Source organism: Dryobates pubescens, chromosome 11 (assembly GCF_014839835.1).
Source record: "Dryobates pubescens isolate bDryPub1 chromosome 11, bDryPub1.pri, whole genome shotgun sequence".
In the NCBI taxonomy this organism is placed as follows: domain Eukaryota; kingdom Metazoa; phylum Chordata; class Aves; order Piciformes; family Picidae; genus Dryobates; species Dryobates pubescens.
The window spans coordinates 33,360,674-33,376,332 of NC_071622.1; the positions used below are offsets into that span (position 1 = coordinate 33,360,674).

Here is a 15,659-nt window from a genome sequence, read left to right on the forward strand (position 1 = left end):
TGAACTGGCTAGGTGGGCTCCTGGTGGTCATGGCAAAGGACTTGCACTTACTCTCACTCAACTTTTCCATTGGGATTCTCAGAATTACTGAGTAGAAATGGAAATGTCAATACAGCTGCCTTGGTTCTTGTTGCTTCTGCGTTCTAGCAGCTGCCAGGTACCAGCTTGAGACGTGTGGATCCGGCACTTTGGGTCATGCTTTAATGGCCGTGGTGGCCTTGAGCTGATGGTTGGGCATGATAATCTTAGAGGCCCTTTCCAACCAAAACAATTCTGTGATTCTGTGAATGTTTTGCCAGGGATACTGGGAGAATTGGCTCCATCCCCAGGGATGAGGCTACTGTAGTATGGGGAGGATTTGCTACCACACAGGAATGGCAGGAGGTGGTAGAAGAAGCCATGGGGGAACTGCTTAATTTTCTGGGGCGGGGGTGGGGGTGAAAAAAGGCTTAGGGTATTTGAAAAGAAGGCACAAATGGTGGAAAAGAAGGTTAAATAGCTGGGATATGTTTTGACTGAAGGTTTGCAGTGTATTGATCCAGAAAGAGCCTGAGGAATTTTAGAACTACCAGTACCTAAACCAGGAAGAGTTGTGACAGTTTTAGGACTAGTAAGGTATTGCAGGACCTGGATGGAGGATTTTTCCATTCTAGCCAGACACCTATATGCCCTTTTGACACAAGAGAACCCTGATGTTATATTGTGGGCACCAGAAGGGAAGCAGAGCTTTAAAGTGTGAAAAAGCAGGTTAACTGAAGGTTCCCTTTCAGACCTGGAAAAAGGATTTGAGTTATACGTGGATGCTGAACAGGGCCATGCTAAAGGAATTCTAATGCAAGAACACAGTGGGAGCTGAAGACTGGTGGCTTACTTTGCCAAACTGGCCTCACTGCCTGCAAAATTGTGCAGCTACAGCTTTAATGGTAGCTGAGGCCCAAAGGCTGACAGCTGGGGGATCTCTCGTTGTTCAGGTCTCACATCAAATTGAGGCGTTGTTAACTGAAAGGGCTTCTAAATGGATGATCAGCTCTAGGTTGTTACAGTATGAAACTTAATGGAACAAGAGGATTTAGAATTAGGAAGTGGAGAAGGGTTTGTTTCACCCAGCCTCCTGTTTAAGTGGTCCTGAGGGGAGGGACTTGGGGGAAATTCAGGGCTGTATTCAAGTAACAGACCTTCAAATCCAAGCCAAGGAGGGGCTACAGGATAGGTCTTGGCCGGGTGGGGAAAATGTGCTTATTGACAGATCTTCCAGAGGGATAGAAGGCAAAAGGGCTACAGGGTATGCTATGATAAAGGGAAGGGAGATGCAAGAGGAAGGGAAGTTACCCTCTACATGGTCAGCACAGACAGCAGAACTGTATGCATTAATTGGAGCCTGTGAATTGCATCAAGGAAAAATAGTGAACATATTAACAGATTTACAATATGCATATGAGGTGGCTCATGCATTTGGGAAACTGGGGGAAGAAAGAGGACTTAATTATTCACCTATTGGAGGTGATGAATTTGCCAGATGCAGTGGCAATAAGACATGTCAAGGGACATCGGGCAGGACACTGCAGGGGACAATAGGGAATCAATTGGCAGATGAAGAAGCTTGGAAAGCAGCACCTCTGTCAGAAGTATGTAAAACCCTCCCTTTGCTCCCAGTGGTTCAGCCACTGATGGAAGTGTCTTTTCTGCCAGAGGAGTTGGAGATAATTAAAGATAGTGGGGCAGAAGAAAGGGGATAATTGGTAAACAATGTGTGAAAGAAAGAGGGCATAACTGGTAACTAACATGTGCCAAAGGCTTTGGCTCTACAAATATCGAAGCAAATCAATTAAGGGAGCCACTGGGGCTCTCCAGAAGCCTTCCTCAAGGTGTACACTGCTTTGGGTCTTTGTGGGCTAGCAAAGAGAGCTTTTGAAGGCTGCTTGGTTTGTGCCAAGATCAAAAATTGTGTTACATGGGAAGTTGCCTGGGGAGGGCAACCCCGGGCTGTACACCCATTCCAGTGCTGTTAGGTGAATTTTACTGAAATGCCCTGAGTGGGAAGGTTTAAGTATCTTTGGTAATAGTATGGCAACATAACAGGGTGGCCAGAAGCTATTCCAATTGCTTCAGCAACCACTGGATCAGCTATTAAAGTGACTCTGGAACAAACAGTTTCAAGGTATGGAATAGTGGAGGCTGGGTAGAAGAAATGAAGGGTGAAATCAAGAACCATCTTTTGAGATTAGAAACCAAAATGCCATGGGTACAGCTTCTACCATTAGCTTTGGCTCAAATATGAGCCAGACCTAGAAGGGATATACAGCTATCCCCCTCTGAATTAATGTTCAGATTTCCTTATCCTGCAAACTCTCAGTGGGGAAGTAGAAATATGTGTATTTAAAACACTGTGTGACCAGGATACTGTGTCTTGTGAAATCTCTCTGAGAGGAAGCTTGGCTGGCACTGACCCTGCCTTTGGATTTTGCTGTTCTAAACATCCAACCAGAAGTCTGTTGAACAATGGAAGGAAGCACCGTTGGTGGCAGTGTGGCGTGTACCCTACCAAGTGCTGTTAAACACAGGAACAGCAGTCAAGACAGCTGAGCACACGTGGACTCATCATGCCCAAATCAAGACCTCCAAGGCCCCAAAGAACTGGACTTCTGAACTGGAGGACAGGAAACTGTGGTTAACACTTCAGAGAGCTTGATCTGACCAGTGATCAGTGAGTCAAGGTCAGGAGGATTAAAGAAACTCCCTCCTTTTGATCTTCCAGTAACTGCTGGGCTGATGCCAGCAATCAGGCTAGCATCATTACTGCCTTCCTGATACACAGGTACTTTTGTACATTTGTAGAGCACATTTGGTGCAAGATTCAATAGGATAGTTAAGACACACGTTGGATTAAAGGAAGGACTGACATCTGTTGTTTGAGTGCCCAGATTTAAACACTTGTATTTTTCCAGAAACACACAGTGTTGCCTCTCTCTGTAAAAAGAAACCAACCACCAGCCCAAACACTTTTGGGTTTAGGCTGGGCTAGTGAAAGCTCAGAGCTCCTACACAGGCAGGAGAGGAAGCTACAGCACAAAAAAATGCAGAGCTCTTGAAAAATAAACTGCAGCCAGTGGGGAGGTTTAGTCAGCTTGTGTATGAATGATGTCCAGATGTGGACACCTAGGGCTTTCTTCCACACAGAACTGACTGAGATCAAAAGGTTTATTTGGTTCTTTGCACAATACCATAGCAAAGACCATGTTATTCCCATGGACAGATTAGATCTGGAAGTTCCACTGTTTGCATTCAGCTCCTAACAGCAAATATTGCCAGACTTAACTTTGCTATCAAGGGGGATCACGGCTATCAGGGGTGAGGCAAAACCTGAGGTACTCAAAGCCTTCTTTGCCTCAGTCTTTAATAGTCTTTAACCCCAAACAATGCTCCAAGCTTGAGACAGAGTGGCTGGAAAGCAGCCCTGTGGATAAGGATCTGGGCCAAGGTGCTGGTGGGTGGCTGAACACAAGCCAGCAGTGAGCCCATGTGGCGAAGAAGGCCAAAGGCATCCTGGCCAGGATCAAACCAGTGAGGCCAGCAGGAGCAGGGCAGTGATGGTGCCCCTGTGCTAGGCCCTGGTGAGGCCACAGCTTGGGTTCAATTCTGGGCACCACAGGATAGGAAAGACATTGAGGTGCTGGAGTGTGTTCAGAGAAAAGCAACAAGACTGGTGAGGGGTTTGGAGGGCATCATACCAGGAGAGGCTGAGGGAGTTGGGCTTGTTTACTGGAGAAGGATGACAGGGGAGATCTTACTGCTTGCTCTCCACAGCAACTTGAAAGGAGGATAGAGTGAGGCTGGTGTTGGCCTCTGTTCCCAGGGAACCAGCAACAGGATAAGAGAAAATGGGTTTGAGTGGTACCAGGGGAGGGTTAGACTGGACATCAGGGAAAACTGTGGTGAAGCATTGGCACAGGCTGCCCAGGGAGGTGGTGGAGTCACAACCCCTGGAGGTGTAGATGTGTCACTCCAGGGCAGGGTTTAGTGGCCATGGCAGTTGGGCTATGGTTGGGCGCGATGAGCACCAAGAGGATGGAGCCAGGCTCTGCTGGGTGATGCCCAGTGACGGCACAAGAGGCAGTGCTGGAAGCTGAGGCAGAGGAAGTTCCATGGGAACGTGAGGAAAACAATTTTTCCCTGTGAGGGTGACAGAGCACAGGAACAGGCTGCCCAGGGGGGCTGTGGAGTCTCCCTCTCTGGAGATATCCAGAACTCGCCTGGGTGTGCTCCTGTGTGAGCTGCTGTAGGTGATCCTGCTCTGGCAGGGGGCTTGGACTGGATGATCTCTGGAGGGCCCTTCCAGCCCCTGAATTTCTGTGACTCTGTGACCTCAAAGGGCCTTTGCAGCCAGAGTGATTCTATGACCGGGCTGCGAGCCCCCCAAGGCCCGTGCCCTGCAGGAGATGGGCAGGGCTGGGCGGCGTGGAGAGACTCCCCTCACCTGGAGCGCTGCGCCTCGCTGCGTGTCGCTGCGCGTCGCTGCGGGGCTCCGCCGCTTCCCCGCCTGCGGCCCGGCTGACGCCCTGCCCTCCTCCTCCGCCCGCCCAGAGGCAGCGCGTGGACAGCCCTGCCCTGCCCTGCCGGCCCGCCAGGGGGCGCCCGCAGTCACTGCCGCGGCTGCTCTGGCTCAGGGCGCCCGGCGCGGGGGTGACGCAATTCGAGCGCGCCGCCGCAGTGCATGCCGGGGCGGTGGTGGCGGGACCATGGCGAGCGACTTCTATCTCCGCTACTACGTGGGGCATAAGGGCAAGTTCGGCCACGAGTTTCTCGAGTTCGAGTTCCGGCCCGACGGTGAGGGGCGAAGGGGGACCGGCGGAGGGGGGGAGCGGGGGCGCCGATGCACAGTCCCGGGAGGGTGCGGGGCCGGGCCGGGCCGTGGCGGAGCTGTGCCTGTCTGGCCCTGCCTTGGCGGCGGCTTAAACCGCGTCTTCTGTTGTGCAGGGAAGCTGCGCTACGCCAACAACAGCAACTACAAGAACGACGTGATGATCCGAAAGGAGGTAAGGGCCGCCTAAGGCGGCGGTACCGGTCGGCTGGCGGGGGAGCGCCTGTGCCGGCGTGCGCCCAGAGTGGGTGCCGTGTCGGCAGTGGGCAACGCGAAGCAGTCGTGCGATGGTTTGTGCACGCCGAGAGGCCGGGGCAGCGCGCTGGGGAGCGCCAGGGCTTGCGTTGTCACGTTGGATTATTGCTCGTAGGCTTACGTGCATAAAAGCGTGATGGAGGAGCTGAAGAGGATCATCGACGACAGTGAAATCACAAAAGAAGATGATGCTCTGTGGCCTCCCCCCGACAGAGTTGGTCGACAGGTTGGTGTGCAGTATCTCTTCTAACTGCTGCTCTGATTCTTGAAGTTAGCTGACAAGAAGCATAACTGAACTACTTCGAGTCAGTATTGTTTCTTGCCAAGCGGGAAACAAACACTGCTTGAAAACATGGCAGCTCAGTGCTGAGAGTTTGTGACTCACAGACTGCTGTGTTTAACACCTTTGTAGCACAGCTGCAAAAGCCATCAGCTCAGTAGTTCTGCCACCAATGCCATAAAGCAGTGGTTTGACTTTCTGCCATCTTTCCTTTTCAGGAGCTTGAAATCGTCATCGGTGATGAGCACATCTCCTTTACCACGTCCAAAATCGGTTCCCTCATTGATGTCAATCAGTCCAAGTAGGTCCCCTGCATTTCTTAGGTGGCTGTTGTTTTCACCTAGCAGTCTGTAGTAGAACTTGCTATTTGATTGCCAGCTATTTGTGTCTGATACTGCTTCAAAGCACACACCAGTTCTTGGGGGCACAAGGACTCTGCCTTCTGGTGTAAGGCACCAGAAGCTTTCAGGCTGTGTCATTACACACAGTGCTTTCAAACTTGCCCAGCAGCTGACCTTGCTGTAGGAAGCCCTGGTAGGTGTAGTCAGAGCCTGAGCTCACCTCTCGCTGGCCTCTCCACACCACTGTCTCTGGGAGAACCAAGACTTCCTTATGACTTCTCCATGGAACAACAATTTGTACCTGTGGCCAATGGTATCCTGGGGTGCATCAAGAGCAGTGTGGCCAGCAGGTCTAGGGAAGTTCTTCTCCCCCTCTACTCTGCCCTGCTGACACCACACCTGGAATACTGTGTCCAGTTTTGGGCTCCCCAGTTCAAGAAAGACACAGAACTGCTAGAGAGAATCCATCTCCCCCATGAAGAGAGACTGAGAGCCCTGGGGCTGTTTAGTCTGGAGAAGAGAAACAGAGGGGATCTGACCAATATCTTACCAATATCTGAGGGGTGGGTGTCCAGTGGAGGGGCCAAGCTCTTTTAGGCGGTGCACAAGGAATAACACAAGGAAGAGGTTGTGCTGTCTCCTTCTCTGGAGACTTTTCAAACCCACCTAGATACACTCCTGTGTGGACTACCCTGGGTGATCCTGCTGTAGCAGGGGGGTTGGAGTGCATGTTCTCTGGAAGTCCCTTCCAACCTCTAGTGCTTTGTGATACTGTGACTTCACCTAAGCTGACCTGAGAGTCAAGTTTTGTGAATTTAGGGTGATGTGATAAAAATGAACATTCTGTTTGTAAATGTCCAAACTTGGAGCACAGGCTATTTTAGCAATCAATGCAGAATTAAACAAACCCTTTAATGTCAGAGATGACCTCTGGGAAGCCTCCCTACAGTCCCTGTGTTTGGGTTTTCTCTAACAGGTTAGTTCTGTAAGCTGCTCGTAGAGCATCAGTCTAACTTTTATTTCTCGTCCTTCTGTTCTGCGTTGCAGGGATCCAGAAGGCTTGAGAGTGTTCTACTACCTGGTGCAGGACCTGAAGTGTCTAGTCTTCAGCCTTATTGGACTACACTTCAAGATTAAGCCAATTTAATGCAAATAAACTGAAATTTGTATGCCAGTGTCTGTATGGAGGGCGGGGTGGGGGTGGGGCAGGATGCTGTTTTAACTCCTCACTGGTTTTGTCCTGAAGCTTAACTTTTGTATTATTTATTTTTTTACAGACTGTCAGTGACTGTCTTATAAAAACAAATCTGACCAACGTGTTAATTCAGAGTTCTAGTGATTAACTGACTTCCTAACACTTCTTAGATCACGGTAGACTCGGGGTCTGTTACTTCACTTGCATCACGCAAAGCTGTGTTGCCACTCCCTGTGCAGGAGTAGAACCTAGAATTAGCTGACTCCCTGAACTGAAACATTTGTTACTATCCTGAGTGGGATGTTCTGTTGTACAGCTCAGATCTGCCAAACAGCTGTTGCTCTGACTGCACCTAACTGTTCCCAGCACCTGCTGCTGTGCCTTCCCCTTTACCTTCAGAGTAGGAGGAGACAACTTGCTTCCCAGGAGCCATGCAGAATCTTCACCGATGCTCCCATCCAGCTTTAGGGAGTCTGAAATTAAAAGCAATATAGAACATATTTAGTTAAGTTCTAGATGAGCAGAATTAATGTGAATGCCCAAACATTCCACAATGTGTTTTGTGAGGCACTCTGGGGGGCCCCCGGTGTGGTCTGAGGCTCCTTGCAGGTTCCAGGGCTGTTCCCTTTGGCAGCTTTGTCAAATCACGCCTTTGCTTTCTCTAGCACCTCCCTAGTTTTTCTAAAAGAGTAGCTGCCGTGACTGAAAGAAGATTGTGGCTAAGTGACTTCTGAAAAGGTGGAACCATCTAACTCTTACAGGCTCTGCACACATCTGAAGCCGCAGGCACCATACCCGTTTCGCACCTTCCCCACGCCTCTCCGCTTCCTCACCACCCTTACCCTTACACCCGACTAAGCGCCCGCCTCGTCCCGCCCGGCCCGGCCCACCCCGCGGCGCTGCGGCGGGGCGGTGCCAGGCCGCGCCGCCGGCTCCATCTTGGTCGAGGGCAGCTTCGTCCTTATGCGAGCTTCAGCCCGTCATCAGCAGGAGGCGGCCGCCAGCTTGGCTGAGGGCAGAAAGGTGCCGGGATGCAGGGTGGACAAACAGCCCAACACTAAACCCACGCAGGAGTGGCTGGAAACCTGCCACTGCTCCCGCGAGAGCAGGCCCGCCGGCCCTCAGCGTCCCGGGAGCGCCGCGCCTTCGGGGCGCCTGCGAGGCCATGGGGGTAGGTAGGACCGGGGCCGGGCCGCAGAGAAGCGGGCCGGGCCGAGCTGAGCTGACGGCCTCTCTCGCTGCCTCTTGCCTTGCAGAGGATCGGGCTGCAGCTGCGCGCCACGCTGGAGAACATCACCCGGCTGCGGGCCGAGGGGGAGGACTTCCGCTGGTACCTCAAGGTGCGGCGCGCCGGGGCGGCCCCGGGGGCTGTGGGAGCTGGGAAGCGCCGTTCTCGGCGCTGAGAGACTGCGAGGCTGTCCAGCCGGGCCGCTGGCGACAAGGACTGCAGCGGTGAATGTCGCATCAGGGGGTTCAAAGAGCGCTGTGGGGTTTGTTTCAGCACAGTGCGAGGAGGCCGCTTCGTGAGCAGTGAACGCGGTGGCAGAGGCGTACAAACAGCACACATTGGTACATGCACGGCACCACACGTGAGCCTGCATAACTAAAAGTCTTGCATTCGGTGCCTCCATTGGTGAGGTAGTTGGTAATTCAGAACCACTGGCAGGTAACCAATGAGCCATTCCCATCTTCTATGTCCTGAAGTTGCACTTTTTTTCCTGACCACTTTGCCACCTAACCCAGTGAAGGGCAGACCCTCTGCAGCAGGCATTCCCACCATGACCACTCAGCTCATGGGCCTGCTGGGATAGATGGCAACTGGTACCTGCCTCCAGCTCCTATCCACTAGGGAACAGTGGGGATTGTGGAGGGCTCTGTTAGCTCCTTCAGCCATTTAATCGCCCATTACTGACTGCTTTATATTTTCTGATCGTTTATTTTTCAGCTGAAATGTGGGAACTGCGGTGAGGTTTCTGAGAAGTGGCAGTACCTGCGCCTGATGGTACGTCTGAACCTCCAGCAGAACAGCAAGGAGAAAGCAGACCCACAAGGGATATTAGAATGCATCAGGGGTGTGACAGCTCGCACCGATGAGATATTTGAATTGTTAGATTGATAATCTATGCCACTGGAATGGTGGCTCTTGGTCACAGTTGACATCTGCTTGGGAAAGCCACCTTTCTGTAAAAACACCACTGGGAAGCAAAACCTGAAGTGGTATCAGAATAAGGGTTTGCCTGTAGTATATTTCTATGATGTGACAGAATCTTTCTGGAGAAGTTGAGGTGATTCAGAGTTAAGGATGCTAAGGTAGCATTTGGAAACTGACAAAGCAGGAGCAAATTTGTCAGGTGTAAGAGGAGGTTTTATTCTTGTGAACAATCCTTCCCTTTTGTTGCGTACTACTGAAGGGTAAGAATGCATTTTGAGCAATGAATGGAACATGCCTATGTGGCTAAGATGTAACTACCAAACATTGTTATAAGTGTAGAACAGAATTATACTTTGACAAGCACAGATCTCTAGTTTAAGACAAGCTGCCTCGCTGCAATGTTTATAAAACATGAAAGGCCACTGATGTAAAAGTTACTTCACCTTTGTAGAGGTTTCCAGTGGCTCAGCTAGAGTGCAATTAGAAATGATCTCTCTCTCTCTTGTCATGGTTTTTAGGACAGTGCTCCCCTGAAAGGAGGCAGAGGAAGTGCCACTATGGTGCAGAAGTGCAAGCTGTGCTCCAGGGAGAACTCCATCGGTATGTGCTTAGAAACTTAGGGGGCATCATCCGTGTTACACTTTGCTCCATTTGGTTTTGCAGTCCCCATTTTAGCTTGACACTGTTTGTAAAGAGTATTCTCCAGGGGTTTCTGTCCCTTGTGTACTGGTGCTTGAGTTCACAAGCAGCACGTACTTCTTGTAATGCTCCGGGAGGAGACAGCAAGGCCTCCTGCTGAACTTAGGGGTCCCCGTGACCAAAACTCATGTCCATAACGTCACTTCACAAAGGCACACTTCTTTCTTTTTGTGCATTGGGTGGGTAACAAAATGCTCTTCTTAGAAGTGAGAAAAATTGAACTCTACCTTTTGAGGGCCATCTGCAGGAACTGCTTGGGTACTTTGCTTCTTTTTGCTTTGTATAAGGACATGCCTTTGAAAGAAGCAGCTGATGCTCGGTTAGTGCTGAATAAAACTGCAGCCATAATAATGCCACTCACTTTTACACATCTGTTTGGGTTTTTTTTCAGAGATTTTAAGCCAGACAATCAAACCTTACAACGTAAGTTTGCTTCCTCTTTTCTATGAGTGACAAATAAATAAGCATTAATAGTATTTTGAGCTTTTGCTCTATCATCACTTCCCTTTCAAGAACACAAAAAGCTAGTATTCTCCTCTGACATAAAACTGTCTTTTGTAGGCTCCTGCACACAGTCTCAAGTGTAGAATAATCTGATACATTTCATAAGCAAAGCTCAAAGCTGTATCACTCAAGTTAGGGATGTATTAGTTTCATTTTCAAGGCTTCCTTGTGTCAGATTAAGAAATTCTAGTTAATTGCCACCTATTAAATGAGCCCTAGGATTTTGCTGTCACTTGGGACAGCAGAGTTGATAGCCCTGCCTTTAAAGCAGTTCTTTCCTAGACTAGTGCCTGTCACTCTGTTTGGATTAGATGACAACTGATGGTATTTGGCCTCAATTGTAGGCTGAAGACAGTGAGAAATTCAAAACTATAGTGGAGTTTGAATGCCGAGGTCTGGAGCCAGTTGACTTTCAACCACAGGTGAGTTCTTATTTGTGATTTCTGAGGTTTTTAAAAGCACTTCTTACAGCCTGTAGAATGGTAAAACATACACTGAAATGGTACTGCTCTTCCTGGAATGTCTTAGACCTTCCCAGTTTTCCATCCTCTCCACAGCTGTTATTTCATTTGCTTCCAAAAAAGCTACCCCACAAACATTTACCATGGCTCTGGTGTTCTTTGTGCCATCAAAGTCTAAAATGAAACACACCTTGCAGTCACACTCAAATTGCCTTTAAGGAGTCTCAGCACTGCTCATTTGGAAGGTCCTCAGTGCTCAGGTTATTGCAAAAGGGAGTCTTTGCCAAGGGGGAATTGTGAGGTGCATCATCAGGTAGCTGCTTTCAGGGGAGCAACACTTGGCTTCTTGGTGCGTTACAGAGAGAAGTGAACACTGCTGGCATTTTTCCACCTGAAACTTGTATCAGATAAAGGCTGCAGATGGATGGCACTTAAAGGCTGTTGTAAAGCTCACCTCAGAGGTCACAGTGAAAGGCTTTCTTCAGGGCCAAGCCAGTCTTGGGTGACTCATTTGCTTGTGCACGGTCATGCTGTATGCGAGCTAACTCCCTGCTATATTTAGCCTATTATGCCAGTGGATTAGGTGTAAATAGACTGACAAATATAAACCTGTCTTATCCTTCCCTCAGACTGTGACACTCTGCTAAGAAACTGTCCAAAACAGCTGATCCTACAAAGAATTTGGTATAAATAAAGTCACCACTGCAGCCTGCTGCAGGAGCTCATCTTTTATTTATGTAAGTGAAGTCCATCGCTGGGAGGAAGAGAAAGGCTACTGCTTTGTTCCCGTGTGAAAGCTTTGCAGCCAGACCTAGGAACTTGCACTTCCAGGAAAAATCTAGGAAGACTGCAAACTGTCTATAGTTCTGCATCCTAACTGTTGATTTTATTGTCCTCTGCAGAACGGACTTCACAGCTGTGATAAAACTTTAATACTCTCTCAGTGTTGTCTGTGCACTATACTGGAGAGTATTCTTCAATCCCTGAGCAGGCATTTCAATGAATTTTCTGATACTTAACAGATGGACTTCTGCAGATCCAAACAATTCTATAACCTGCTTTGTATTTGACATGATCCAAGCCACCCTGCCTTCTCCACACCCTTACATCTGGCTTTTGATCAGCACCGAGCACGACTGGCTATGGCATTACTGAATTTTCTCTGTGTGTTTTATAGACATAGCACACCCATACCTGAAGTCAGTTTAGAGTGGCTTAATACATACATGTCTGATTTAAATTACACCAGTGTTCTAAAAATAGAATTCACTTGAGCCTGAGAGAGAAAGTACCCTCTGATTCTCTGCTATAAACCTTCTTTTCCTACCTAATTGCAGCAGCAAATTAAAACTTGTCTGGTCCAATAATGGGCAATTTTCCCCCCCAATTACTTCCCTTTCTTCTTCAATGCACTTGAGTAGCTACACCTTGCTGCCAATCTGACAGATGATTTGGGGCTTTTCTTGAGGATAGTTCAGGTCTTTGGCCCCCACGTGAATGCTTCAGCTGAAAACTGGAGGGTTTTTATGACTTTTGTCATAAACCTTCTCAAGTTTCTTTGCCTTGAGGCACAGCCAGTAGTTTCCACGGTGACACAAGTGTGACAGGTCACTGTGTTGTAAAGCCAGTTGTCGTTTTTGCCTCTCCAGTGTTCCTGCTCTCGCTGCCGGCCCCTCGGCAGCCAGCAAAGGGCGCACAAGTCACTGCCCGGCGCATCTCACTTTGCAGATGAAACGGGGCCCTGCCCTGAGCCGAGGGTGCAGAGGGGCTGCTACAGAGGCTGCTGCTTGCAGCCACAGGGCTTCTTGTTCCTTGGAGAGCTGACCAACATCTCCAGTGTTTGTTCTGTCCTGCAGCTCTGCATTTTGTGGCATGATGCTGATCCTCTGCACCTCTAGCAGTTCCCTTGAGATGGGCTTCTGCCAGTTCCATAAAGGCCATATTGCCACTGTGCCTTGCACATAGGCAGCTCTCCTGTTCTGTCTGCTACACTCCAGGGTTTATTTAACTCCCAGGTGCCTAACCCTCCATTCAAATCCTCCAGTAGTTTAAAATCACATGGCTTACTTCACACCTTTTTACACATGAAGTGACTGGCACTAGTGGAGATTTCTTTATAAAAATGCAGGTGCATATCCCTTGCAGATAACCAGGAGGAAGCTACCTTTGCTTTTTTACCTGCTTAATAAAATTCTGTAGTTAGCAGTGTAAGAAACCTTCCTGTATGCTACAGAGGTCACTGAGATTACTAAAATTTACTTTCAAAATGAATAAAACTTAATTTACAGTTTGCTAACTCAACCCTAGAATGGGGGTGCTCTTCCTGTAGAAGATCTAACCAGAACACCTTGTTTTTGTGCTGTACCTCACTGCTATTCCCTTCCTAGTGCTGTCCTTTCTTCCAACTCTTTCAAAATAGCAACAGTAAAACCATGAAGACCTCTGATTGGGTTTACTAACCTGTTCCTGCAGCCAGCTGATCCTCCATCCTCCTTCACATAAAGCTTGCTAGCTAGGCACTCCTCTACCTAAATCCAATGCAAGTTTCTCCTTCTCTGGTGTGGATTTTGGCAATATTCAAGCCAAAACTGTTAACACTCTTCCACATGTTCTTTCTGTTGTTTTCTTGCGGTGTAAGTTTATTATGAAGCTGTGTGATGCCTGTGGGGATTCTGAACACAGAGCTGTTAGTAGTTAGACACTGCCACATCCACTTGGAAAGTCAGGTTTGACATTAGCTACAATACCTGGAAATACCCATTGGGCAGGGAAAATAGAGGAGCAGTGTTCCCTCATTTTACTCTCTGGCTGCTCAGATTGAATTTTCCCAACTCACACACAGGATCACAACCTTATACTGACCCTTCACCAGGAAAGAGCTTGAGCATTCTTCCTACCTACTTGGAAAGAGAACAGAAGTTTGTGCTGAGTTCTTTAATCATGTTTCAGTGACCAGATTTGCTATTTCCTTGGTACAATTTAATTTTAAAAGACTTCCTGCAAATGTGTTTGCAGGCAGGGTTCGCTGCTGAAGGTGCAGAATCTGGCACGCCTTTCAATGACATCAACTTGGTAGAAAAGGTAAGTTGTGCCTCCTCAGTAAATCTAATTACCTGCCTTTCTGCCCCTGAGTCCAAAATACACACACTGCACACACAAGAGACTGGTTTTGCTTTCATGTAGGTCGTAGCTGAAGAGAGGAACTAGATCAACTGTGAGCAACCAGCATTGCCAACAGTGTTATTTGGTCAGCTTAGGAAATGCAACTTTTTTCCTAAGTCACTCAGGAATTCCAGAGAGCACCCACCTGGAGTACTATGTGGCTGGAGTTACTCAAGAGTGGTGAACTGGTATTTCAGGAAGGTGCTTGCACCTTTTCCTGTGTGCAGAGATATTCACAAATAAGGTGAAGACGCTGTCCTTCAGAGCTCAGGTTAATGACTCCAGCACTGCAAATCTTCTTGGCTGTGAGCAAGAATCTCAAGGTCAAATTTGTTCCCTGGTATCCTACTTGGCAGGGATCTGCTTGTCTGCTTACCCACCTGACTGGGTTATTGTAAATGATAGCTAATCCTTTCATCTGCCATGGTTGCTGTCATGTCCACTGCAGCTTGTGAACTACATATGAAAAAATAAATACAGAAGTGTTAAAATCACTGAGACTGGAAGTAATTTAATTTCAGGGTAGTGCTCTTCCTCCTCTCAGATAACAGCACCTAGCTTAAGAGACTGCACAGTGCTTTCCACAGAAGTCTCAAGACCCTAATCTTGAGTAAGGTTTAGCTTCAGTTTGAATTCCAGTCTGTGTTTCAACATGATTGCATTCTGTCCTCTGTGAGTAACACTGTGAAAATTTTCTTCCCACAGGATTGGAATGACTATGATGAAAAAACAAAGGAATCTGTTGGGATCTATGAAGTTACCCATAAATTTGTAAAATGCTAAAGTTCATACCCCAAATAAATCCTGACCTGCTTGCTGGTGAAGGAGCTGTAACCATCACAGACACAATTTCCTGGGAGTTACTTCGCAGATTGCTCTACTTTACCAATGGGATCCTACGTTGTGCTTAACCGTCCCCAGCATGCCCTACTGAAATACTTTCCACAGAGCTCTTGGAGTCAGCCTCAGTAAAAACTCAAAGCCCTACTGGAAGCAGTATTCTTGGCTGCACTGTGCCATTGTCTTCATGTTGTCTTTTGGGGGATGTATAGATTGTGGTGGACTGGAGCTTCGCAGGATCACAGGATGTTAGGAGTTGGAAGGGCCTCTGGAGAACATCGAGTCCAACCCCCCTGCCAGAGCAGGGCCATAGAACCTAGTGCAGGTCACAGAGGAATTGCATCCAGACAGGTCTTGAAAGTCTCCAGAGAAGGAGACTTCACAACCTCTCTGAGGAGGCTATTCCAGTACTCTGTGACCCTCAAGTTTCTCACATTGTGAAGCTTACTGTGCCGTAGTTCACATCCATTGCCCCTTGTCCTATCACAGGGCACAAGTGGGCAGAGGCTGTCCCTTCCTTCCTGACACCCAGGCCTTTATAACCATTTATTAAATCCCCTCTCATTCTCCTCTCCAGACTAAACAGCCCCAGGTTTCTCAGCCTTTTCACACCTCCAAAAGATAAAAGTTCAGTAATTTTCAAAGCACAAGAGCACAGGTTTACACCGCAAAGCAGAAGCAGATTATTGGACAGAGCATGTACAAAAGGGGAGAGCCAAGACTGCAGAATGCTTTCAGCAGTACTCTCTTCAACCTTTGTAAGATGCCTGAACTATTGCTGAAGGGGCCAGCCATGCTGTACACTGTCCATCTAGCAAGAGAAGAATTGGTTGTTCTCAATAGCTTTATTACAGTACAGTGTTTTCCAGTCAGTTTAACAACACAGTGATTGCAGGTTACTTCAAGCCTCTC

At 48.4% G+C, this 15,659-nt stretch overlaps 2 protein-coding genes across 2 annotated transcripts; both read left to right on the forward strand.

Moving 5' to 3' along the window:
- The first annotated feature begins 4,708 nt into the window (after positions 1–4,708).
- On the forward strand, positions 4,709–6,944 carry LOC104307016 (mago homolog, exon junction complex subunit). The gene is made up of 5 exons (XM_054165265.1): positions 4,709–4,824; positions 4,975–5,033; positions 5,229–5,339; positions 5,612–5,694; positions 6,782–6,944. The coding sequence occupies exons 1-5, from the start codon at positions 4,737–4,739 to the stop codon at positions 6,879–6,881; spliced, it is 441 nt and encodes a 146-aa protein (XP_054021240.1). The 5' UTR covers positions 4,709–4,736; the 3' UTR covers positions 6,882–6,944.
- A 949-nt stretch (positions 6,945–7,893) lies between these two features.
- Positions 7,894–15,277, forward strand: CZIB (CXXC motif containing zinc binding protein). The gene is made up of 8 exons (XM_054165730.1): positions 7,894–8,100; positions 8,186–8,269; positions 8,875–8,931; positions 9,600–9,681; positions 10,172–10,203; positions 10,629–10,706; positions 13,761–13,826; positions 14,613–15,277. Exons 1-8 carry the CDS (start codon positions 8,095–8,097, stop codon positions 14,688–14,690), a joined length of 483 nt encoding a protein of 160 aa, XP_054021705.1. The 5' UTR covers positions 7,894–8,094; the 3' UTR covers positions 14,691–15,277.
- Positions 15,278–15,659: the final 382 nt, after the last annotated feature.

What these genes read in the sequence shown, in the direction of transcription:
- LOC104307016 (XM_054165265.1), top strand. Translation starts at nt 4,737, where the DNA reads ATGGCGAGCGACTTCTATCTCCGCTACTACGTGGGGCATAAGGGCAAG. An exon ending in GTTCGAGTTCCGGCCCGACG is followed by an intron (nt 4,825 to 4,974) that starts GTGAGGGGCGAA and finishes TCTGTTGTGCAG; the next exon opens with GGAAGCTGCGCTACGCCAAC. An exon ending in ATTGATGTCAATCAGTCCAA is followed by an intron (nt 5,695 to 6,781) that starts GTAGGTCCCCTG and finishes TCTGCGTTGCAG; the next exon opens with GGATCCAGAAGGCTTGAGAG.
- CZIB (XM_054165730.1), top strand. An exon ending in CTCCAGGGAGAACTCCATCG is followed by an intron (nt 9,682 to 10,171) that starts GTATGTGCTTAG and finishes GTTTTTTTTCAG; the next exon opens with AGATTTTAAGCCAGACAATC. An exon ending in AGACAATCAAACCTTACAAC is followed by an intron (nt 10,204 to 10,628) that starts GTAAGTTTGCTT and finishes CCTCAATTGTAG; the next exon opens with GCTGAAGACAGTGAGAAATT.